This window comes from Vidua chalybeata, chromosome Z, assembly GCF_026979565.1.
Source record: "Vidua chalybeata isolate OUT-0048 chromosome Z, bVidCha1 merged haplotype, whole genome shotgun sequence".
Classification (NCBI taxonomy): domain Eukaryota; kingdom Metazoa; phylum Chordata; class Aves; order Passeriformes; family Viduidae; genus Vidua; species Vidua chalybeata.
In genome coordinates this window covers 74,287,021-74,313,476 of record NC_071570.1, presented here as the reverse complement: position 1 = coordinate 74,313,476, position 26,456 = coordinate 74,287,021, and the positions used below count along the sequence as shown (strand labels likewise).

General features: G+C 42.8%; 1 protein-coding gene across 1 annotated transcript in view; it reads left to right on the top strand.

Moving 5' to 3' along the window:
* VCAN (versican) overlaps positions 1-5,226 on the top strand; it is a 101,302-nt gene extending 96,076 nt beyond the window's left edge. The window contains exons 13-16 of the mRNA XM_053969042.1: positions 2,331-2,475; positions 2,965-3,147; positions 3,951-4,091; positions 4,831-5,226. Of these exons, the coding sequence (XP_053825017.1) occupies positions 2,331-2,475; positions 2,965-3,147; positions 3,951-4,081 (459 nt within the window). The 3' untranslated portion in view covers positions 4,082-4,091; positions 4,831-5,226. The remainder of the gene's footprint in view (positions 1-2,330; positions 2,476-2,964; positions 3,148-3,950; positions 4,092-4,830) is intronic.
* Positions 5,227-26,456: the final 21,230 nt, after the last annotated feature.

The window sequence follows — 26,456 nt, the reverse complement described above, 5'->3', positions numbered from 1 at the left end:
AGATTCATGCCTATGCTCAAGCAAAGATCTATTCCATAAGAGAAATTCAAAATATTAGTTTATTTGTCTAGTAGCCTATTCCACTCAAACTGTGAGAATCTCCCTGTATCATTGTCCCATTATCAGTGTCTAAATAAGGAATTGGAAAACTACAGAGGGGCTGGGTGGGGACCTAAGAAAGCAATTCAGCAGTCTGGAACTTCCTCTGCTAAGCAATTCTGGCACCAGACCCAGGCAAAATCAGAGCTCCTCAGCCAAAATAAATCTGTGCAATGACGGTATCAGATGTGAGGTAACAGCAAGTCATGCTGGAGGATATCAGACATTCTTGAACAAACCACAGGGCCTAGATGTAATACTTTGCCACTACACTGCAGCCCTGCCAGCTAAGCAAACACAAATTTTGGAGTCATTTTGGCAAGGCACGTAAGAGCATATGGAGTCTGTGTGCTGAGGGTGGGAGCTGGCAGGCTGCTGAGCACCTCCAGCTCACACACCCCCAAATAGCCACTAAATATCCTTCATTCCCACACTCTCATCCCTATGGAAGCAAGCAGCTCTGCAGTATTATTTCCACAAGAAACAGCTGCAAGGCTTGTTGAAATCTTTCCCTGGCTCTCAGGACATTATTGACGAAACTTTCTGCCAGTAACCTTACAGTTTTCTTTAATTTTTGTACCTATGTACACGTTCTTGAAAGCAAATGGATCCTAAACTTGAGTAAATTAGTTGGTGTGCACTGTAATTTAGGACTGTTAAACACTGAAAAGTTGAGATGGAGTTAATTTAGTTCCAGCTGAAAAGGGGGATGTTTTATTAGAGGTAATAAATTCAGTGCATAACAAATTTATTCAGACTGTGCTGGTTAAATTGCCTGGATAATTAAATCCTATGATGGGTAAGATGACACGTGGTAGGAAAAGGTTAAGTATTTAACTCATTTTCCTTTCATAGTTTGATTCATTGTAAGGTAAATACTACTTGTGTGGGGTATGTTAACTTTATTTCTAAAATGTGTTCACCCAGGCAGTGAATAGGGGTTATTTCACAAAGTTAAGAAAATAGAAAGCTAAACTTTTATGACATTTGTACGGGCCAGCTGTAGTCAGAAAGATGTAAGCACTGAGGAAAATATAAGCACTGTAGAAACTGTGTCATTTTGCCCATACAAGGGGCTAGCTGCCTCGTTAATGTCTGGCATTTATGTGAATTCCAGTTCTTACAGATATCTATTTTTACCCTTCCTTAAATTCTTCCTGGAGTGGCAGAACAGAAATCCCAGCGAAAAACGTTAGGAGTGGTTTTCAACTATTCTCCCACTTTTCTTGACATAACATTATGCAAATCTCAGATTCCTGTGCTTTGTTTGGGAGCAAAATGAGGGATTATTCCACCTCTGCTGGCTGCCAGGACAGGGGGCTGTATGTCCCATGACAAGAACTGCTGCACAAGTTTCAATCAGTCTGACAAAAGTGTTGCTACTTTTCCTGCTGGTTGATTGTAAAACCAGACTGAATCCTCCCGAATTTTCACCCGAAAATGACACGCTGTGCTGGTATTTCACAGCCATTTGAAGGTTCTTTTGTGAGTTTTTGTTTGTTTGTTTTGCACATAGCAAAACCCATATTTCTACTTCTAAATGTAGTGCATTTTGAAGAAGCACTTTCTGCTTTCGTTCATATATTTTCCTAGATGTGTGAGGCTGTTTTTTCAACAGAGGGCAGAATTTGAATCACCATTTCTAAAGCCGAGAGGCTGCTGTCTGGGCTCAGACTGCCACCTAGCATTTTTAGCAGAAATGCCAATCTCCAGTGGTTTTGGGGGCCACAGTCTGACTCTCTCACTTATGTTGCACCTAATTCTGCGTGTCATCTTGTGGAATGACTTCATTAACTGACTCAAATCATCCAGTGTCATAAATAATCCAAGTCTGGGAAGTTAGTCTGTAATTTCTCTCTGTAATTATTAGATGTGCTCTAATGAGGGTCATGGGATATTTACACTATTTTCTTGCATTTTACTTCATGATATTTATGGAGGAAAGAGTGTTTTCGACAGATTTAGGATCCAGTTTTGCTTGTGTCTCTTTGTTTTGTTCTCCTGACATCAGTTTACAGTAAATGAGAAGTTAGACTAGAATATTTTTCCCCTTGAGATAATCTTTAATATAGTGGGAGGATATTATAAATCTACCTTTGTTTAGTCCATGCTTAGCAGCCTGAATCAAACAGTTGAGATTGCTGTTTGCCACAGGTGATATCATGTGCTCTTTTGTTAATGTAAATATTTCCCAGCACTGGGAATGATGGTTTTGCTTCTCTTTTCTGCAGCAATATGAGAACTGGAGGCCAAACCAGCCAGACAGCTTCTTTTCTGCTGGAGAAGACTGTGTTGTTATAATCTGGCACGAGAACGGGCAGTGGAATGATGTCCCCTGCAACTACCACCTCACTTATACCTGCAAGAAAGGAACAGGTACAAACTTTGCAGTGACAAAAGCATAATTTGCTAAATTGCCACTCAGTACTTTTTGTCATGTTCTTTGGACCTTGATGGATCCATCAGTTTTCAGTGCTTTCTAACAGACTGTCACTGAGGATGAGACGAAGAGTCCTGGAAAAAGGACTTCTTCCTTAAACGCCTGTAGTAACTTCACTGGATTTCAGGTTTCATTGTGCGAGTATGCCACCTTTTTGGCTTGAATTTACATTTACAATTTGAACCAAAAAGGCAACACTGACCACGATATCTGCCATTTTCCAATTTCCAACACTATTAGCTTTGGTTTGCAAGACAGGAGATCTACAGGGCAGACTGATCCCCCTGTCCTTGTCTGGATGTTCCTCTTGGGAGTCCAGCTGAGGTCCCCTTGTCACCTTCCCTTGGCCAGGGCTCAGGGGCCAGTCCCAGCTCAAACTGGGCTCACAAACTGAAGTTTTGGGTGATGCTCTCTCTTCCTTCCAGTGGCTTGTGGCCAGCCTCCTGTCGTGGAAAATGCAAAGACCTTTGGGAAGATGAAGCCTCGTTACGAGATCAACTCCCTCATCAGATACCACTGCAAGGATGGCTTCATCCAGCGCCACATCCCGACCATCCGGTGCCAGGGGAACGGACGATGGGATATGCCCAAAATTACCTGCATGAATCGTGAGTTCTCTGAAAGCAAACCACTGGCAACTCAGAAACAGCGGGCTAATTTAAGATTAATAAGTAATGAATGTGTGTTTTAAGAGAGGAGCAGGTCTGGCAGGACAGATTCCATTAAACGAATGGAAATTTTCCTCTTCTCTGTTTACTGATGCCTTGGAGTGGCTGCCTAGAACCAGGGGCTAGGCAAGATTAAGAGAACAAGAGTAGATATTTACTAATGGCCTTCAAATGGTACACCTTGGGCAGTCAAAAGCCTCCCAGAGGCTACACCTAAAATGGACAATGGTCACGAGTTCTTCAGACAATTATAAGTTTGGTTCATTTACATTTCAGGGGTTAATCCTCCAATTACAGCTTCAGGTAATGAAGTAATTTACCCCCCCCCATTTGTTTTCAGGCCCGGAGACTGTCCTCAGGCCTAGAGGAGTTGTGTTGTCTGACCAAAACGTGAAGACAGTAACTAACACTTCATATGGAGTTCAGAGTTATACCCCAGACCAGTACAGGATTTGAAAAACACAAACGCTAAAATCTTAAAGCTTCTCCAGCAATTCTGCAGAAAACATTAAGATTATTTTGAAGGTAGCAAATCAGGGAATCAACAGGTTCCCAGTAATGCTAATGTTTCTTTCTGCAGCTGTGTGTGTATGCCTGTAACACTGCCACAGCTCCAGTTAATTTGTTTACACTCTTAATTAACCAAGGGTAAACGAAGTGTAGCAAGTGTAGCCAGCCCATTCGCAGCTCCATTTTCAATGAATCTCCCTTTTTTTCTTTTTCCTTCCCCCTTCTCCCTGCAGCCTCCACATACCAAAGGACTTACTCTAAGAAATACTACTACAAGCACTCCTCATCAGGCAAGGGGACGTCGTTAAACTCCTCCAAGCACTACCACCGCTGGATCAGGACGTGGCAGGACTCGAGGCGCTGAGAGCTAAATGGTGAATTGGGGATTTCCACCATTTCAGCCAAAGTCATAACTTTCTGTGCCTTTTTCTATCACTTATAGGAGTATTACCGAATCGTTTTGAAACTATGGACTGTAGTATTCACGACCCGTTTTGCAAAAAAAAAAAAGGAAAAAAAATAAAAAATTACGGTGTTTTATCAGAAAATTTAAGAAATAAATAAAAAAGAGGAGAAGTGCTTATGGGGATAAAAGGAAACCATTTCCAGCCTATAAAGATTATTAGTTTTCTATATGCCATCGGTGTGGACCATTTTATGATATGTACCAGCCTTCTGCAATATTTAAGCAGCTCAATTTTAGCACCAATGAAAATGTAAATAAGATGATTTTAATGTTGTTTGACTGTGTGTTGTTTTTAAAATCCTGTATATAAAATGAAAAGTCACACTAATTTCAGGCATATTTATGGTTAGAACGGCCTCAGAGGTCTTTAGTCATTTATGACATTGTTTCTGTGTTGTTTACCTAGGCTGGAAATGGTTGAAATAAAGACTTCACTGACTGAAATTTGCAATTATCAGGTGAAGATAAACACACAAGTGACATGACTTTTCTTTTTTTTTTTTTTTTTAATGGGAGCTGTGCCAATTCCCACCCAAGGTACAGTTTGTGTCCCATGAGATGAAAAGATTAGACAGAGCACATAAAAGTGGCATGAAGCATGAACTAGGGACTGTAATATGGAACGTTTTTTCTGCTCTCCATTCCAGCTTCAGCACATGTGAGAAAGGACTGTGTGGAGGAGCTGTGTAAGACAAGAAGAGCCTGTAAAATTCCAAGTGCTAATACATTAACTTTATCAACCAGAGCCACTTTTTTTTTTTTTTTTTTTGAGAAGAGAAGAGAAAAAAAAGGAAACAAGGAAAAAAAATTACTTTCATGATATTAACCACAAGGTCTATATTACAGGTCTCTGCATTCTAAAATGGAGGCAGACCTGGTGTTTGGGGGATTTTTTTTTTTTTTTTTGTAGAAAACAAACAAAAATCAAAAAAGTAAATAATTTTGTATATATAACCATTTTTTAATCTTTTTATAAAGTAATGAATGTTTGTGTATGAATGCTGCAGCTGTGAAGCGTACATAAATAAATGAAGTAAGCCATACTGATTTAATTTATTGGATGTTATTTTACCCATACAAAGAAGATTCAAAGAGCTCACCAGTGCAGTATTAGCCCCTGAGCTCCACTTTTGGAGCCATCTTTCAGTTCAGCTTGCTCTTTTTCCCCCGGAGAACAAAAATTCCTGCTAAACAGGATAATTTGTTGGCGGCTAGATGGGTGAGAACTGTGCGTGACCCACAGAAGAATCAGGATCTTGGCTTTCTCTAAAGAGGTGTGTGCACAGATTGGTTCTAGGTTGTAGTTTGGTGCAGTGTGTACGTAGGAGTTTTCTTGTGATGATTTCTTGCCCTGGTCAGTGCCACCACTGACCTGGGTGTGTACAGTGAGTGTAGGAGGTGACGTTTGAAACGGCCTCTCCACGGAAAGGACTGTTGCTCCTGCAAAGTGCCTTGCACACCTTTGGGCACGGGACGAAAAAAAAAAAAAAGTAAAAAAAAAATATTAAAAAAGAAAAAAATTAAAAAAGGGAAAAATAACAATAACAGGTAAAAAAAAAAAACAAAAAACAACACCCTGAAAAATAAAATAAGTTCCTTAGGATGTACCTTTTAAAGTGACATGAAAAACGCACACAGGCGCGAGGTTTACGCCTCTGTGTTCGCGTGGGGTGGTGATGGGGACAAAAAAACTGAGAGGGAAAGGAGAAGAATTGAAACCCAGCCCAGCCAACAGGGCAGAGCTGCCCGTGGGGTGACCTTGCCACAGCTGAAACCAGAGTTCAGACAACATCCCCTGACCCTGAGGAGTGGCAGGGGCTGCTCCCCACCCTTGTGGCAGGACCTCCTTGCGTTGGCTGGTCTGTTCCCCACCCCTCACCCCCAAACAATGCACATAATACTTTTCTCTATTTATATTATTATCTTGTATAGTGTATAATGTGAATGTCTGGGTTTTTTTTTTTTTTTTTGGTTTGTTTTTTTTTTTTTTTTTGTGAATGGAAGTCTAAAATCTTTGTAACTTTTATATCTGCTTCTGTTTCACCAAAGAAACAAGGTTTTGCTATACTGTGACTTGTCTTGTTATTGCATGTCTTCCTGTTTAAATCTATGCAATGTGATTTTTTTTCATATGAATACAACTAGACTGTCAGGTACTTCACAATTACCATGGGCTTGGTCAAGTGCCCACTGGAGTCAAAGAGTCAGCTGGCTGAACTTTAGTAGGTGCTGGATTTGACTTTATATGAGCAGCTTTAGGGGATATTTTAAGATATACATTGTATGTTTTGAAGTCGATTATTGCTTGTAAAAGTCAAGGCTCTGTTCATAAATATACACTAATCTACACATCACTTCCTTGTACCAGAAACACACAGAACAGAAAATATATTTTAACACTTTGCAAACTTTCTCACCATATGTATAAAAAAAAAACCCTGCATAGATTTGTTGTTTTCTTGTCTACTTGTTGGATTTAACAATGTTGTAAGACATTCAGATAACATTGTGATTGTAGTTTTAATTAGGTTAGATGCAGTGCTTATATTGATTTTTTTTTTCACCTCCTTCTATTACGCATAATAAAATAGGACTGACAACATTCCTTATTAAAAAAAAAAAAAAACAACAAAAAAAAAACCACTAAAAAAACCTGTCACCCATGCTTGTTTATTTAGACAGGGAATAATAAGTTATTCAGCTCTGGAGAATTTTTCAAATACTGATGTAAACTCCAGAATGTTTCTGTACCCACACCCTGCAAAATGCACTCACCTGTGTCACAGGGGTGGCTCTGCTGTGAAGCCAAGGTGCTCCCATGACAAATGCCATCATTCCTTCACCTGGAGCATCCCTGAACTCCGCTCTGGGGAACAATGCTGGGGTTGGAGTGGAGGGATAGAAGACAAAAACCAGAGACGTCACAAAGGTCTGGAGTGCCAGGACAAAAGGAAATGGCTTCAAACTGAGAGGGAGCAGGGCTGGGTGGGACATTGGCAGTCAGGAATTGTTCCCTGGCAGGGTGGGCAGGCCCTGGCACAGCTGGGGCTGCCCCTGGATCCCTGGATTGGACACAGGTTGGACACTGGGGCTGGGAGCACCTGGGACAGTGGGAGGTGTCCCTGCCGTGGCTGGGGTGGCACTGGGTGGGCTTTGAGGTCCTTTTCAACCCCAACTATTGTGTGGTTCTATGATCTGAATGCAGATTTTGCATTTTTTTGTGCCCATGGCAGTCTCTGCAGAGTACCCAGCGCTGCTCTGAGCATCCTCCTCTCCCTTCAGACACCAGCAGTGTTTGAATTCCTGGGGTGCACCCCACAGGCTGGCACCCCACAGGGCAGAGATCAGCCAGGACAACTCCTTTGGGAGACCTTCTCAAACAGCAAGAGAAGGTGCTGGTTGGGGCACACATTCCAGTTTTCCAGCCACACTCTTAACAGATGCACAGCCTCATGAAATTAGGTGGAGACATCTCCGTGACGGCAGAACCTTGGTTTAACGGGATCTCCTGAGACACCCCAGCTTGTCAGAGGCTGGGGATGGAGGAGCCCTGTAGGAGAAAACACAAAGTCTCTGGAACTGCAGCAGTGGGGCCAGCAGGATGCAAGCAGGCTGGCAGGGGGCTGCCAGTGGAATGGATTTGCTTTGGCATCAGAAATTGCTTTGCCAGGGCAGTGGCTGGAGGAACACTGAGGTTCACCACGTGGGTGTGGTTAAGGTCAATGTGACACCCTTTATAAGAGAAAATTCTTCATTTCTGTATTTGAGATCTCTGCCCTGAGCGCAAGCAGAGACCATCCCTGGGCCATGGGAGTTGAAACAGCTGGTGCAAAAAGGCAAATCCATTATTTTCCAGAGAAAACACAAAACTTGTGTTAGTGATTTTAAGCAGTGATGTGTGTAGGACTCCATGAGCACATTGTTCTTCCTGATGAATGATGAGAAAACAATGCTTGGAGGAAACATTGTCAAAAGCTTGAAGGCCACAGAAAGCTGTTAGCATGGCAGAGAAAAGAAGTAAGGACAGAAACATCATCCAGAAGAAGGGGTGTCATTTCAGCCCTCCAGCAGCAGACCTGGAAGGAAGCTTAAGGGCTTGTACAGTGCAGTGTGATGGCAAATTTTGTTTTCCATAGCAAATAAATATTTCCAGGTGGGGAAGCCATCAGCTGTTAGTGCAGTGGAGGCTCAGTCACTGTGTAAGTGCTGATAAAACAGGGAAGCAGAGCCTTGAGTTCTACGAGTGAGGAATTCATTGCTGGGGCAGGAATGGATTCGTGGCAGTACCAAAATGCCTCCAGATTTCCAGACACCAAAAGGTGGGACAAATGAAATGAAGCTGAAAATGGCCCAGCAGCCATTTCTTAATCCCATTTCTGTGGTGGTTGGAGGAGAAAGTAAAAGGAGGACAAACACTGCTGGTGGTCCTGCATGGATGCAGCAGTGTAAGGAGCAAGGCTGCCGGGATTAAGCTCTGGAAGTTACATCAGGCAGTGGTGAGCAGCCCTGTGGCAGTAAAATTCCTCTTTGAGACAGGAGGGAAATCAGTTTAGGGAAGGGGATAAATGGCGTGGTTGTCTCTGGTAGCAGGAGAATGGCAGGAATTTGGGTCCTGTGTTTCTTCGAGGTGATAATTGCACGTAGTGTTCCTGCTTGGTAGGGAAAAAGAGCAAAGCAGAGGTTTGGCACAGGTTGCACAAAAAGATCTGTGGCAGACCTGAGTGTTCACTAAAGGCCCTGTTCTTCCACAGGTTTGAAAAAAAATAAAAAGAGGAAAAAGGAAAAAAACTGACTTTTCTAAGCAGATGATGGGAAGATTTAATTGCAAAAGGCAGCAGGATCCTGGTTTACTCTTTTCAGAGCTGGACCAAACATTAGGCTCACTCAAGTATTATGACTTTGTTAAAATAGATATTTTTAATAAACTTGGGAAAGGAGAAGGAAGCGCCAGATATTACTGATGGTACTGTTTGCTGGCTGGATGAGGAATCCCTTTGGTTCCCCCTAAAAGGGAACTTCTTCCACCTCTGCTTAAACCAGGGCAGCTTCCAGATGTGCTGAAATCCTTAGCAAAGATCCAAAATCCAGGAGTTGAAAGGATCTTGGATTACCAAAGATCAAAAAGTCTTACCAAGGACCAAAAATTCCAAAGTAGATGGATTTTTTTAGTACACGGCAGGGTAACATCCCCTGTGTCTCCCAAAAGTGCATTTCCACAGGAACATGTGTTCTGCTAACAAAACACGTGGATTTTGGTGAATTTCTGCACCCGGGCTGATATTTGCAGCTTGAAAACAGCTGATGGCAAAAGGCTGAAATGCCACACTTTCCCCTTTGCTTTTGGGAGAAATTAAGATGTTTTCCCCCCAGCAACCTGAACAGGTTGTTGTCGGAACCCAAGGTGTCCCTCAGACATTTTTGGATGTCCTGGCCCAGGTCAGAAGCATTTGAGACCCTGGCAGGCAGCCGGAAACCCCTGTGGTTTTGAATCTGACCCATGGAACAATTTACCAACCTTGCAGAGAACAAGAAATCACAAAAGTTTAGATATTATAATAGAAGAAGTCACAAAGTCAAAGGTAGGATTTTTGAGTGCTGTACAGGGGGGTTTAGGCCTTGTACAGAGGGGTCTGAGTTTTGTACATGGGGTCAGAGGTTCTAAGATGGAGGGATTTGGGCGTGCCCTGTCCTCCTTCTTTCTCCTTCCTATTCCCCATGTTCTTGGTGATGTTGGCACTCACAGATTGGTTTAGAGTAGAAAGCCACTGTTCAATATAGGTGATAGGCATTGGGGAAAAACTATAAACATTTAATAGGTAATGTGTGATATAAAAGATGGCACCAGCCCTTGGGCAGTCAGAGGGAGTCAGAGACAGCATCAGTGTGTGTGTGTGCCTCTGTCTGACCTGCTGAATGGACCACAGCAGTTCAGGAAGAAAATCTTTCAGATAACATACAATAAACTGCCTTGAGACAGGACAAATGAAGACTGCTGAGTCTTTCTTTGAAGGCCTGGGTGGGAGGAGAGACTTTTCCACCTCCCGGGGTCACCCCAATCTGGGGCTGAGCCCCGTCAGGTTGTGCTGGTTTCCTCACCCTTTCAGTTTATAAAGAGAACTCATCTCCCTTATCCCTGCAGGAGGATCTGGAGCAAAGTTCTGTCCCCTTGCGCTCTGCCAGCACCCACAGATCAGTGGATGAGGATTTAAGGGAAGAGATACCATTTGGAATACTCATTTTCTCCCCCACGTCCTTCCCGTGCCCTCAGCCTGGCTCACTCCCTGTGGAAAACATTTCCAGGCTGACGGAGGCAGAGTAAGAAAGGTGAAAATCTTCAGAAAATAATGTTGTTGTGAAAGGGAGTTCTGAGGGCAGCGAAGAAAATGCAGGAAGGGTGATGGGAAGAAAAGTTTGTGGGTATTGGTTTGAAAATGGAAAATCAGTCAGGGCAAGTTTGGTATTAGGCAGGAATTTGAATTTATGCCAATGAATTTAGACCAACCAGACAGTGACATCCCCAGGAAATGCACATCAGTAGAGCATCTATATATGATAAAAAGCATATGCTATTTGAGTTTGAGATTGATAAAGTGGCTTAAATGTGTTTTGTTTGCACTCTATTATGACAGGTGTTTTTTAAGAGAAAAATCTACTTCAATCTTTCGGGACCTCTTTTTTAAAGACAAAACCTTTTAGCCCATATTTGCTCAAGTGGGCTACACTTCCTGTCCCTCTTTAGTCCTTGAAAATTGATAGAAGCAGTTGCTTGCACTTGTAAATCCAAACATTTGAGTTTAAAATGACAGGCCGTGTGAACACAGGGATTTTTCAAGTTGAAGTGACATTAACTATCATTAGTAAGTGATATTGCTAGAGTGAAATGTCTTCTAAAGATAATGGCTTTGCACATCTAGCATCACTTAATGCTGCTCTTGGGAGTGGAGTGAGAGATTCTTCCTGAAGAAGGGACCCCAGATGTGAAAGTTAAGGAGAAAATTGGGGTTTAGACTACAAAAGTCTTTTGAAATTGGCAATGTACTGGATACTGGCTAGCTAGATCGGCCCCAAACCCAGGGACAGATACCCACTTGATTTTGGATGTGAAGTGCCCAGTTTCACATCTCTGAGCAAGCACAGCAAAGAGTCTGACCTACCTGCACAGGTTGTGGAGTGCCTTGGGGTCACCTTGGGAGCTATTCCTGTGTGTTCCTTGATCTTGGGGCACAGCAGCACCGAGGTCTAATGCAGACCTCTTCTCCCCTTTTCCCTCAAACCCACTGCTGGCACTTTGTGGTGAGGGAAACTCATTTCTTTTTCTGGGTTTTTTCCTTCTTTTCTGCCAAGGTTAGGATTAAATCGCGAGACGACGTTTCGTGTTGGGACTCGGATGTTTGTTATTCCTTATCTATGTCACAGTCTCACAGACTCTGAGTTCTGCAGCACTTCAACAAACTAAAAATGGAGCCCCATCTCTCTCTCTACAAGGCTTCTACTGTCCAATTAAGAAATGACACCTCAATTATTTTCACTTTTAAGCCAAGAACCAACCACCCATACCCGCAATTGGGGCTTTTTTATCCAATTCCACAAGACCACCCAAACCCATGGAGAAGAAGGTGAAGAAGAGGGACCAGCCTCTGACCCAAAACCTCCATCTTGCTTTATATCTATTCCTGCATTCTAAACCCTTAAACTCTGAGTTTCCCACCCTGTGACATCACACACTTCTATCCAAACTCCACACCCACAATCCCAGTTCTGTCATTCCCTTTTGGAAGCTTTCTCCACGGCCTCAGGTCAGTGCAGTGTTCTCTTGGGGGTCAGAGCCTGGCAGCACAGAAAATCTGGAATTCTCAGCAGCCAGGGCTCCAACACCCTACACCACTCAGAAAAGGTTTGCGTGAGGCATTAGGAACAATTCCTACACTGAAAGGACCACATCAGATCCTGGGGGCAGCTCTGGGCCACTCACAACAACAAATGGAGGGGCTGGAGCGTGGCCAGAGAAGGGAACGGAGCTGGGGAAGGGAGTGGAGCCCCAGGAGAGGCTGAGGGAGCTGGGAAGGGGCTCAGCCTGGAGCAAAGGAGGCTCCGGGGGGACCTTGTGGCTCTGCACAGCTCCTGCCAGGAGGGGACAGCCGGGGGGGTCGAGCTGTGCTCCAGGGAACAGGGACAGGAGGAGAGGGAACGGCCTCAGGCTGGGCCAGGGCAGGCTCAGGGTGGGCAGCAGCAGGAATTTCCCCATGGAAAGGGGGCTCAGGCCTTGGCACTGCCCAGGGAGGGCTGGAGTGCCCATCCCTGGGGGTGTCCCAGGAATTCCTGGAGGTGGCACTCAGAGCTCTGGGCTGGGGACAAGGTGGGGATGGGGCACAGCTGGGGCTCCATGGGCTGGGAGGGATTTTCCAACCTCAGTGATTCTGTGGAATCTGTTCCGTGAAATCACAGAATTCAAGCACAAGGAAGTGTTTTTTGCAGCCTTTCCTCAAAAATGGGGAAAAGCATCAAGTTTAGCACAAACTTTATCAACAGATCATACGCATCTATTAATATATTACATATCTGAATCATGAGTAGGTGAGGAGGAGCTGAAGGCTAAAGGAATTTTATGAAAAGCTCATTTTCTGGGGCTAAGTTTCGGTGGATGTTGGTATGTGTCCTTCCAAGATCAGCCTCAGCCACACTCAAGAACGAGATAAACTGCAGGAAGGATTGAACAACATGGATTTTATTCACAACTACAACATCTTCAACTTCACACGTGAGGAAAAAAATCATACCCATACAGCTGTGCCCAAGGGTAAAACACCTCTGGGTGAAACAACCAGTGGGGTGACAGTAGCAGAATGGAAATTTTTTGCATTTTAAGAGGCTGTACCTCTCTGTTTTGTACCCTTCCTGCAGCTGCCCAACATCTGACATACTCTCACTCAGGGAGTTGAATGTGAAAAACCCTTTTTGCTTCCCTGTATTATTTATTTAAAAAATGAAATTACTGAAAATTCAAAAGTGAGACAAAAACCTCAGGAAAAAAGGAAAACTAATCAGGGTTTTTTTCCCCCAAAATCTCAAGGTGAAGAAAAATACCTGAACAGAAGAAATATTTTATATCTTTACAGAGAATTAAATATTATTCTTGTTGATGATAGATTCCCAAGAGACTTAAGAGACTTTTAATTCCTGGGAGGTTTTCAAGATGAGATTTAATTTTGAGACGTCTTGCAAAACCTGTAGCATACATTTTTGTTCACTGATAATTAATATTGCTGTCGAAAGGATTGCTTTGGCTGGCTACAATGCCAGCTTTATGTCATTACCAGTTTTATGCAATCTGATCTGACATGGATCAGGGCCAGGAAGGAAAGAATACAATAGATTAAAGAACGACTGTACTAATTGCTAATCACTGTACAAGCAACGGCAAAAGGCCTTTTTTTTTTTTTTTTTTTTTTTTAAAAGCCCCATCCTGCAGGTAAATACCTACACCAGATGATCCTGAGGAAATGCATTAATATAAAGAACTTGGTCTTACACGACTTTAAACCTCCACACCCCTTGTTCTTCATTTAGATCCGGGCCTGCGCGAGCAAATTTCCGACACCGAATGTTTCAGCACACCTGAGATCTCAGGCTCTGCTCCAGCTCTCCTTGTCGTACAGTATGTGGTTCTGCAGTGTGATTAACTGTTATTGTGTGATTAACTGTGATTAACTGTTCTGCAGCGTGTTGCCCAGAGGCAGCATTTGCCAGCACCAAGTCGAAAACAAATGATGAGGCTTCCATCACTTTCCTCGCTGCGTGCTCGGGAGCAAGTTCAGGGGTGGAAGCTCTGAACACGGATATCAGCAGGATCAAGCACTCAGGCAGAAAATGCGTCGTGAGGAGACTGTTTGCCATGAGCACAGGCCAGTTTTTACTTTTTGAGGCTTCCTTGTGAGTCCCTGGAAGTGGCCTCGGGGGGCTCCTGTGCCCATCCTTGTCTTGAAGCCCCCACCAGTGCCAGGAGCGTTCTTGAAATTCTCCCTCCCCTCATGGCTGCAGGTCAGGCTTTTCCCAGCTCTCCTCCCATGGTGGCAACCATCCCTTTAATCTGTTAGCACAAGGAAATGCTGGAATGTTACTGATTCTTAATTTTTTTTTTTTTTTTTTTAAGGTTTTGCTGGGAAACTACCAGGCCAAACATTTCTGCTTTTTAACGAGGCCTGTGTAGATGAGTGAGTGTTTTGGAAAATGAATAAACCCCCCCCCCCAAATATTACAGGCCCTGTGGTGTAAGAGTTGAATTTGGTGCCTTCATAGCACACTGGAAAAATGGAAGAGCTTCTCTGGTGATAGGCAGACACAGAAACATTCAAAAGTCAAAGCTGAGGCATAAGGGTTTGCACCAAAAACTGCAGTGTGGATTTTATTAATAACTTTATCATCATAACAACAACACCACCACCAAAACAACAATAATAACAACAAATCATTTTCATAACAAATCATTATAATAATAAATAATGTTAATTTATTATTATTAATAATTTTATAATGAACTGACTTGGGAAACTCCAGTGGCTTTTGATATATTTTTTCATTGTGACCCCTGCTAAAGTTTCTTGAACTGAAAAGGGAAAACCAGATATTGTTTGCCTGCACTATTTGAGTCTTCACAGTGGCATTGTGTAGCCTTTGTTAAAGCAGAGAACACTGATGAGAGTGTTAAAAAGCGTGTTTTCAGAGAAAATGCTTCTTGAGTTTTTACTCAGTGTTTTTGAGTAAAACTGCAGTTTTTACTTCAAATGTTTGTTACCTCAAGAGAAAATTGGACTGCCTGACCAGAGCAGGACCAGTTTTCATATTTAACCTCAAAGCAGGAGGGTAGAATGCTTTCCTCTTGTTCGTCAGCCACGTGAAAAGCTCTCAGCTTCCAGTCTGTCCTCACACAACAACAACAATCCTGCAATATCAGGTTATTTTTTTTCCTTCCTCTCTGTGTATTTTGCTGAAGTAACACAAGGCCCATTTAAGGACAAATTGGTCAAACTCAAGCACGCGGAGAGAACACACAAAACTGTTCCCCCTCAGCATAAAAATGTGGGTGTGGCTAAGGATTTGTGCAGGTGAATTAAGGGAGGAAAAGGAAAACCAGATTTCTGTGATGTGTCAACTGAGAGAGATTTACAGGGATTTGTAATTTAACAGATTCTACCTGAGGCTTAGTGCCCACAGACTTTGAGGTTATTCTGTTAGCTTTTTTGTTTCATCCTTTGCAACCAACAGAGGGGTTTTGAGTTAAATATCAGTGTTTTATAAGCCAGGACTTTCTAAATTAGTTTCCCAGGCATCTGATTCCCTGCTGCTCCTCTGGAGTTTTATTTCCTGTTAGTAGCTGGGTATGGGCAGAGTTATTTTTATTAGCTCCGTGATTAGTTACAGCCCCCTGCAATATGAGGTGTCTCTCTCAGAATCTGATTTGGCTTCTGGCAGAGACAGGCCAAACCAAAACTCCCCAGCACTCCATCTGTTGATGTTTCCAGCCCGTGTGAAAAAGTGACCTCACGTGGCCTGTGAATTCATGGTATTTTCTGCCTTTTTTTTACAAGGAAAACCTGCCCCGTGGAGGAGGAACATCCTTGGATCTTACCACGGGGATCTGCAGCCACAGTGGGCTTCTTCAAGGTCCCCTTTGTGTCTGGATGGGCCACGGAAATTTGGTGATATGCAGATTTGACCTAAATATCTTCTGCATCGAGGAGGAAAAAAGAAAGCACTCCCAGCAGCTCTTAGTTTTTGTGTCGAAAAAGAGGATTGAAAGGGTTTAATTTTCCCCCGCCCTGTAAAAATGTCTTTCCCTAAATTAGATCAGTTAAAGGAATGAAAAACCCTCTACCTTCCTATACTCTCTATACTCTACCTCCCTATAACCTTTCCTTTTTTTTTTTTTTTTTTTTTTTTTTTGGACAGCCTTGGCTAAAATAGCAAATTTAATCTTAAGTCAGAAATACTGTTTCAAATGGAAACTAAAAGCCATATGCTTAAAAGCATGTTTCTTCTTCCTCAGCTAGCCAGCAAGAAAGGCTCTGGAGGTTTTTGTATTTTTTTTTTCCTCTTTTTTTTTTTTTTTTTTTTCATTCTGTGAATCCTGTGACTTTTCCCCTGGCTATAACTGATAAAGGTGGGATTCCAAAAAGGTGCAGAGGGCAGGTTAGGTTCTTGCAGCATCCCGAGGATTGAGGGACACAAGAACTTTTTGCTTTCTGTTCAGCTTTTTTTTTTTTTTTCTTTCCTTATAATACTTTCAGGACCCTCTGAAAAGTCTCTCCTCTGCACTTTATTTATTGGACCTGTCCCCTGACAAGGGCTGCAATTGCAAATGTCAGCGACTCTCTGTGGCAGTGGTCACTGCATTCGTGTCCAATTAAGGGTCTGAAATACAATTCCTGCCAATTTGCATGGAAATTAGAGCGCCACGGCTCGCTCAGTGCAGTTTCCTTCCTTAACTGATCTCTGGCTATGAACCGACCTGGTGCACTACCCAGAGAACACCTGCGAACCCTCCTTTTGTTGACTCTTCAAATGAAACAAACTCTGTTAATTCCTTTCAGGCTCATTACTCGTTAACAGCCTTGCTAGGCTGGATTAAAGCAATTTCATGCCTGCTATCGAATAAATGCCCCATGGCATGGGTGGGATGACCTGGATGAGCCCTGAACTCCAGGTTCTTTCCCCCCCCCTTTTTTTTTTTTTTTTTTTTTTTTTTTTTTTACCTTTAGAGAGCGTGGCAGGGCCAACCCCCCTCAGCACCCATGGGGTGAGGCCGATGGGGGACAGCAGTGCCATCACCCCCTCGCCCCAGATGTCCCCTCCTGCCTCCTCTTTTCCGCAGGGCAGCACGCACAGGGCTCTCAGAGCCTTGTCCTTTGAGCAAGCCAACGCTAGATGTCACACACAGGAGGGTTATTGAAAGAGGAAACAGCCTGCCAGGAGAGATTTTTATATATATATATATATATATTTCCCCCCCCCCCCCCCCCCCCCCCCCCCGTTTTACTTTATTTTCGCTTCCTTCAGCCTCACCTATGGCTTAACTCGTGATACACCAGCAGATCCGTGAAGGCTGGTTGCTGCAAAAAAAAAAAAAAAAATTAAAATAAAACTGGTGCATTCCATGAGTTATCCAAAGGGGAAAATAATCCCTTACTCCTGTCACAGGACCGACAGCTGAGGTCTGGGCTCTTTGTCTCAAGACCTCAAGACTCCAGCACGACTGTGTTCTAATTAAGGCTTGCTTAGTTCCTCTTGAAGATGGTAGACTGACATTTGAAGGTGAATGTTACTTAAAATTGTGTTTTCAGATATTGGAGTTTGTTGGTGAATAGAAATTGCGGCTCTTGCTGCAATCACAATGACAATGTGGGGAATTCAAATGAAGTCAAATCCGCATTAGATGCCTCAGATAAACCACAAATATCCTCTGCACACAGAGTTTTCCCCTGACTTCCCTAACTTTGGATCGTTCCTATTTTCATTAATATCCTCAGATTTTAGTCTTGTGCAATGACTAGAAGAGTGACACATTGGCTTTATGCAGAACTTTTGATAAGGTATTTTTTCCCCCTCTGGTTGTAAAGTTCAGTAGTTGTATTAGTTAAAGTCTGAGCTTTAAAGTAGGAGACTCAAATTTACCCTAAATTATGCAGAGTTCCACAAAACATATTTGCAATCCTTTAATTATTCAATCTTAGAGACACTGGGGCAGGGGGACAGTTATGTCTTATTATGTCCATCAAGAGAGTCTCCTATTTCTATTAAAATCACCATTGTTGCCCAGTGCCCACTGCAGTTTCATTTGAAGTGTGGTTGCTTTTATTACCGAGCAATCATTTCAAATGATTAATTGATGCCTGGCACACAGAACCTCTAACTTGAATTTTGTGTACTTTGTTACTTGAATCGTCAACAGAGAGATGTATTTGTGATGTGGAAGAAACTGATCAAAAAATGTGTATGTGCTGGTAGAAGTGTGCTAACTTGAAAGTGTAAGGGAAAATATCCTACGGCGTAAAATCAGCAAAATTTCAGGTGAAATCCTCTAAAATTTCAAGTAAATTCCTCTCAAGCAAAATTTCAAGCAAAATTTCAGGTAAAATCCTCTCAAGCAAAATTTCAAGCAAAATTTCAGGTGAAATCCTCTGAAATTTCAAGCAAAATCCTCTTAATTTTCAGGCTTCTAAAATCTTTGTGGTCTCCTCCAGGGAGTTAAAGCTTATTTACTTTGTTTCTGAGACCTCTGCAGCAGCCCCATGTGCTTCTTTCCCTGCCACTCTCCCCAGCCCAGGTCTGTGGATCAGCAGGTGAAAAATGCAAGTTTGCAGGTGAAAAATGCGAGCTTCCAGTATTTTTGGAAATGGTGAAATAACCCAGGAGCGGGGGGAAAAAGGCTCCAGGTATTTTGGTTTGGTCACTGTGAGAAGGAATGGGCAACTACCAGTGATGGAGTTAGACAAAGGATAAAGAAAACATGTTTTCTTAAGAAAACATGTTAATCTCCCAGATAATGCATGAGGGTCATGAATTATGTAGAAAATGGTGACTTGAATAGCTGAAACCTTAAATTATTGAGGCTTTTTACACTTGTTTGGTTGCTGGGGGAAGAAGGGGGTGTTGACTTACAGACAGTGTGGTTTAATTACTCCAAGAAAAAACAGGAGAGGATAAAAAGCAAAACAGAGGAGTTTGCATTCAAACTTCACGTGACATTATTGCAGTGTCTCACTGAAAATGTGTCACTGTTACACCTTCACCTTATTGGAATCACAGGGCATCTGGGGATGGGCATGACACCTCTGGAGTCACCCTGTGCAAACCTCCTTGCTTGAGGATGGGTCAGCCAGACCAGTCTGACTGGGAGTTTTGATTATTTCAGTGTTTGACCACCCTCACAATTAAATACTTTTTCCTTTTGCTGAGTTTGTGCCCTTTGCTTCCTCTCCTGTTACTGAGCATCACTCACAGAGGAGCTGGGCTCTGCTTCCTTCACTCCAGGACTCAGTGACCAGGCATTACAAAGGTCATTCCTAAATTATGATGTCTTGTGGTGATGTCTTTTGCCTGAATGCCCTGCAGATGTATTTATCTGCCGAGTAATGTCAGCCTTTTAATCAAATAAATAATTCATGGCCGGCGTGTGATGATACCAGCGCCTGGGAATTGTGCACTGGACGGAGAGAAATAAAGCTGTCAGTGTGAAAGGGCAGTGTTGGAGCCCGGGATGGATCAATGGAAGCAGAAGAATATTTCTGTTTGGTTTATAACTCAGTGATCTTTTTTTGGAAGGCCTGATTTTACGGACCTGTACTCTGGTGACTGACTTCTTCCATCATCAGCCAAGATTTGAGGCATTTTGAGTAACCTGAACACCTTTATTGTGTTCAAAACCTTACCTTTATTTCAGTTAAAGAACAAATTCACTGTTTTTAGAAAAATTCAGTGGCATTTTAAATGGATTTTTTTGTTGTGAGGTAGGATTAGGAGAAAGGTAAAGTAGGTTTAAAATTTAAAAAAGGGTGCAAAAAATTATTAGTAATAATTAAAAGAAAGAGTAATAAGAATTAGAATGAAACTTTTAGAACATTTTCCTCTCCTCAAAACCATTTTTTTCCCTTATTGATAATGCAAAGAAAAAAAAAACTTTAAATTTTAGTTAGTTTACTATTTTTAGAATAGTCTTTTTTTAGTTTATTTAGGGAAAGAACTTTTTTTTTGTTAATGTTATGGAGACTTTTTTAATAAGAAAAAATAGTTTTTTGTAGGTTTTTTTTATGAATAGCAGTTGTTTTATTTCTGCTTAGGCTGAAGAACTAAAATGAATCTTCTTATTTATATATTTTTGCTAAAACTCTTTCCTTCCATCTAGACATTATAAAACAAACAAACAAACAAACAAAACCTAAAAAACCAAACCAACCAACCAAACAAACAAACAAAAAGCCACCAAACAAACAAAAAAAAACAAACCCCAAAAACTGAATGCTCTTGTTTGGTGAATTGTCTGGTCACATGATTGAAACCCCATTGCAGCTTTAATGCAACCTACTATTAATGAGTAACAAAAAATTGCTTAACATTAGGAAAAAAATAGCAATTATTTTCTCTTCTTCTTCTCCACCATTATGTTTCAATTATTTTTCTTTACTTTGATCTGTACATCCTTTTTTGCTTAAAAGATATGTTTTTCCCTTCCTGTTCTCCTAATGTCTTCTTCACACACTTATCCCCAAACTCTGTAAAAACCTTGATATTGACTTTTTTGTTAGCATGGCACCGAACCAGCCAAGCGGGGCACGAACCCTAATTTTAGAAATATTGCAATGTTTTACCCAAGCAAAGTGGCATGCAGGCAGCTCAGAGCAGAAATTATCAGCAATGGCATCTGCACAGTCTCTTCTGTCAGTGACACAGACCTCTGCAACTTTCACATGGGTTCTTGTTTCTTCTAAAAACATGTCTGCAGAAAAATCTCAAAAAGCCACCACTTGTGTAGAACAAAGGATTTATGTGGAAGGTGGTTCGGTGCTCTTCCCTTAGTAATGGGGCTGCTGTTATAACTGGCTTTTTCAGAGTTTTAACCTGCAAGAGAAATAAAATTGCGAGTCTTTCCACAGTGCAGCATCCTCATAATCTCCACTCAAAACTCGTGGAAGAGACAAAGAGTGGGAAATGGACAATTATTTGCACATTGCCTGCAAGAGGAATGTCTTTAGTGCTTCCTAAGTCAGCTTTGCATTTACTTTTCATTGACTGAAGGGCTGGAATTGAGCTGAGGATCAAACCCAACATCTGGGAGTGCCAAACGCATCAGTCCCTCCCAGAGACAAAGGTTACTTTTGCGAGCTAAAATCTCCTCCAGAGTGAAATTTGTTTATCTAAACTTTGTTTACTGTGAAATGCCTGGAAGCTATTTTCATTAGATTCTTGCCCTTTTTTTTTTTTTTTTTTTTTTTTTAAATATGTGTGTGTGTGTTTGTGTCCATTGCTGGTTGTTTTTGTTTTCTTTTGCAATTTGATTAATATGATCTCCATTTCGTATTCAGTCACGGAACTGGTGGGTGAAGCAGGCAAACTTCAGCAGGGTTCAAGTAGCAGAGAGGTGCATTCATGATCGTTCAAAATGACTATTATTGTGCAGGTACAGGTAAAAGAAAACCAAAGTAATGAGGAGCACCGGGTACTTCTGATGAAAAACTGGGGGAGGGCAGTGATGAGTGGTGGGATTCTCTCCCTGAGCAGAGTCCTGAGCCTCACAGACATTTGTTCTCTGTTGGAAACAGCAGCTTTCTGCATCAGTTAGGAGAGCTCTGGTCACAACACAGCCTGTCAGGCCACTTTCAAGACCTCTCCGGGAAAAATCCAGCTGCCCCTGAAGGCCAGCGGTGTTTCCCCAGACCCCCGATGGGCAGATATCACCATCCTGCTTCCAGCCCCATCAGGCAGCAAAGCACAATCTGAAACATGGAACCAGCACAGAATTTTCTGGAAGACACCCCTGGACCCTGCGTGGCAATGGTGTGAGGCAGAGCTGCAGAGGCTTGGCAGCAAAGGGGACCAACGGGCTCTGCACAAAGCGCTAAATTATGAGACCAAAAAATTTGGAAAAGACGTTTCTGTGACTCCTGTGACCACAGCTGTGAGCTCCAGCTGAGATGCAGACAAAACTTGCTGGTTTCTTGGCAAGAAGCAGTGAGCAGCAGGACTGTCTCTTCAAAGGAGGCAGTTTATCTTGAGATGTCCAGTCAGTGAGGCTAAGTCAACATTTCAGATGAAGGGGTTAGTGATGTCTCTTTTCTCCCCTCTTCAGGCCCAAAGTCCTCTCCTGTCTGATTTATGAGTTCCTGCTGTTTTCCAAATGGCCCCTGATCCTCCCTCTGAAATCTGAGATGCAAAGGGCCCTCCAGAATTTCTCCCTCACACTCAAGTGAAAAATAAGAAAAATCAGTCTCCAAGATTCCTAGGGGATATTTTGTGGCCACCACCCTTCCATCCTACCCCCATCCATGTCAGCTGAGGAGAGTGGCTGTGGATTGTCACATGTCTGATAGTGGAGCAAGGCAAAGTTGTCTCCATTTAATGTGGCACACTCAGAAGTGAGCTGTGCAAGATGCCACAGCGTTTTTTTGTGATCAGCAAAATGCCTGAATCCAGCCTGTACAGAACCCAGCCTGCACCAATCCCTTCCCTGCATCCCAGGAGAGACCTCATTGCAAGAAGGAGGAAGATTTGCTGGTCGAGTGAGAGGTGGTCCCGAAAAAAAAACAAAACAAAAAAAAACAAACAAACAAAAAAAACCAAACCAAAACAAAAAAAATTTAATCCAAAGTGAAGTGCTCATTCAGTGGCTTCCAATGAAATTTGTTGCTTGTCATCTTCCTGACAGGCTCCTTCAGAATGCTCAGACCTTGAGGGAAATTGGTGGTGTTTGAAATTTGGCAGCGGGAAGTGTGATCTGTTTTGGGGGTATTTGCTGTGTTTTTGGTTACACATGGGTCCTTATTATTATTTCTTCCACTATCTTTGTGCAGATTGGAGCAGGGTGCTGTGAGCTAACATGTAAATATTTGGCAGCTGAGCAATGGAGCCAGATGTTTTTGGCAAGGGGGGAAATGGGTGCCATAGCAGTGCTAGAGTAAGTGCTGTGTTTGAGGCATCCCTCAGCTTCCTAAACCCCTTTTTCCCGGGTTTTAAATGCAGTGTTTCATGTCTTGCTCAGTGTTTTAAATGCATGTGTCTTCCCCGTGGGTCAGGTGAGGTGTCTGACTAGGGCAGGACCTAGAGTCCTCTACGATCCGTGGCCATAAAATGAAAACAAAACGAAACAAAAGAAAAACAAACAAACAAACAAAAAAACCCCAAAAAACGAAAAACAAAAAACACCAAAACCAAACCAAACCAAAACAAATCCCCCAAAAAAACCCCAAACACCAAAACCAAGACCAAAACAAAAACAAAAAAAAAAACAAAAAATCCCCCAAAAAACCCCAAAAAACCCTAAAAACAAAACAACCCCCCCCCAAAAAAAACCAAAACCAAACAAAACAAAAAAAATCAACCCAGGACTGTGTGGCTTTCAGAAAGTGCTTGGCCAAACGCCATTGAATCCTGGGGATATTTGTAATTAACACAGAAACCTTGCTGGAAACTCTGAGCTGTGACTCCTAAAGAGTTTAAAGGACTTAGGCAAAAAACATCTTGTTTTTTGTCCATCAGGACAAACTTAAGGGGTGTGTCAGGAACCTGGTGTCCCCTGTCCCCTGTGCTGCACATCACTGCCTGGACGTGCCCATTCTGGTGCTTGTTACTGTGGAAAAAGAGCAGGTGACACCTGAAGGTGTGACTGGCTGGAGATTTGTTAAAAGCAAATGCCAGGTTCTACCCCAGAGGTCTTGATTTTAGTTTGCTGAAGTGAATTTATCCAGTGCTAGCACAGTATAAAGCAGTAACATTTTAAAAAAACAGATTCCACCCTTGCTGTGATGGTGGCTGCTTTATCTCCCAAACCCTTGGTGCTGTGTTGATCAGAAGGAGAACACTGATTTCTTTATATTGTTCTGCAGTTGCTTGATAAAAGATAAGGTACCTTCAGGCTCCAGATTTGATGGTGTGAGTAATAGGAATTTGCTGCCATTTTCTTCCACCGATGGGTGGCCCTTGCTATCTTCCTTGGATAGATGCCCCATTCCTGAACGCTGCCACATTTTTGTGGGTGGCATCTCCCCAGCTGCTTCCTTCAGAATCAAGATCCCAACTTGTTGTGGGTTTCAACAAAAAGATGTGGAATGTGCTGCAATCCTTGCCTTCCCCTCCTCATTTTCTTCACCCCAATCAGTCTGTGAGGGGACTTGCCACTGTTCTTTTTCATTAAATAATCCACAGAGCCAAAACATTATGGAGCCAGGCACGGGTGCCAACGAAAACTGAGTCACACACACACAGAGCAATGAATCATTTGGGGCTCAGCTGAGACCTTGGCACACGTGTGCCTATCCCACACAGTGACATGTTTTCGCTGTTGATTGTGCTCAGGGGTCCTCACACTCTGTGTCAGACACCTGACAGGGATGCATGTCGCACTTGACGTCTAAATAAAAAATATTTAGAGGAGTCTCACTGCTCTGTAGGAGGTAAACCCAAACTAACACAGGTTTTGGTGCTGGTTTGGCAGCCCGAGCCTGCTGTGCGTAGTTGGAGCATTCACAAGTCAACCCTGGGAAAAAAGACAGGTTGAAATGCAAGTGTGTGCTGCCTGTGGGGCTTTGGGGGACCAGAACAGGGGTGGTGCAGCCAGCCACTGGACCTGGAGTGTTTAAGGGAACTGGGCTGGAAGGTCCAGGCAATCAGGAAGGGGTGTGGGATGCAGGATCCCCATCCAAACCACAGCAGAGACCCCAGCCGACCAAGAACAGAAACTGGGAAGAACTTCCACTCGTTCGGAAGGGAAACGAAGTTTGTGGGGTGGATGCATTGGGAAACTCTGCTTTGCTCTGCTGAATTTGCCTTTAAGGATGTTGCCATTCTGCAAACTGCTGACAAGCTACCCTGGACCGTGTAGTTTAAGGTTTTGGGTTTGTTTTTTTCACTATGCCTGGAAAAAGGAGAGCCCAGACAAGCTGATGAACGTCAGCAGAGATGCCAAAGCCTGGCTGTACCCAGCACTTTTTTTTTTGGTGCAAGGCATCTGAGTTGAGAGTGGGTTGGTGGGCCCTCAGAGCCATGGGCACGGCTCATTTTGGGATCTGCTCAATTAGCAGCATAATTAATTACGGCCAACAAGCCCTCCCTTTCCCTCTCCAGGACCAGCCCGCTCAGCAGGAGGATTTGCTGCTTCACAAGGCTATTTCATCACATGAATTTGCAGCAAAATTCACCCCTCAACAGCCAGGTGGAAATATTTGTCTGCATTTGCTTCTGACTCCAGGTGAAAGGCTGAATTCAGACGTAAGGACCAGTCTGTGAGAGGTGGCCCCTAGAATGTGATGTGAATGCTGTAAAATGGGATGCGAAATGCTGTCCCTTCCCTCCTCCCTCTTTTCCTTGGCACGGGGCTGGAGATTGCTCAACCCTTGGAGCTGTCTGGAGCACAAACCTCTGCAGGAGCACGCAGTGAAGGAAATAATCTGCAGCCCAGGAGAGATAAGGACGTGCCCATGTCCTGGGACTGTGTGAGAGTCAGCACAACAAATCTATAGACACCATCAAACAGATGAGTTTGTAGTAAACATATACCCTTCCAAATGGACTGAGAAAAAAAGTTATGGGCAGCCTTTCTCCCCCTCAGGATGAATTCTCTAAACGGGAAGGAAGGGAGTTTGAATTCTCTAAACGGGAAGGAAAGCTGGAGTTTGAAAAGTTCAATTATTCCTGGAAACAAGAATAGCTTTGTTGTTTTTTTCCTTATTTTTTTTTTTTTTTTTTAATAAAACAAGCTGATTCATGAACCTTCATCTGGTCTCTTTTTTTTTTTTTTTTCACTTTTGGACTGTGCCAGCTCAGGCTTTCTCTGTGTTGCAGGATGCATGAAGCAGGTTGGAAAAACAAAATGTCATTGCACAGAAATAGCTATTCTCCAATTGCCTGTACCAGATATGGCAACATGGATCCAGACTGAATGAATTACACTTTTATTTTGGAACTTTCAGGGCAGGAAAGCAGCTACATTGTCTGTTCTAATGAGGCCAATGTTCCCTGCAGACTTTACTTGTCATTGAGACCCTTCCTTTTGTCCCAATCCTGACAGATTTCCAGTGTATTTTTCACTTAGTCCTTGTGAGTACATGATAGGGCTGGAGAAAAAATACATGACAGGGCTAGTCAGAAAAAAGCCAACTGAGAAATGTCTGGGGCCTTCATAAATTTCATTGGGGCCACAGGGATCTTTGCAGTTCAGAATGGACAATTTCCATTACCTTTCACGCAGAATTTGGACTCCACAGAACTGTAAATTTCTCCCAGTGGCTTTCAGTTCTATCCCAATTATTTGTTAAGTGCTGTTTGTTAAGAAGTCATCTGGTCTTTATTTAAAGGCTAGGAAATTAATTGAAACTGATGGAGGACTTCCACAAATGACAAACTCCATCAAACTCATCGGTTTCGACCTGATTGAAACAATACTTCGGAATTTTTTTTTTTTTTTTTGCCTACTATTTGTTTTTATGGATAAGTTAGGGGAGAGTGAATGGCCTCTTTTGTGAAGTCCTGCCTTGAGACTGTGGTGTTGTGCTGCCAGGTTTTCATTATA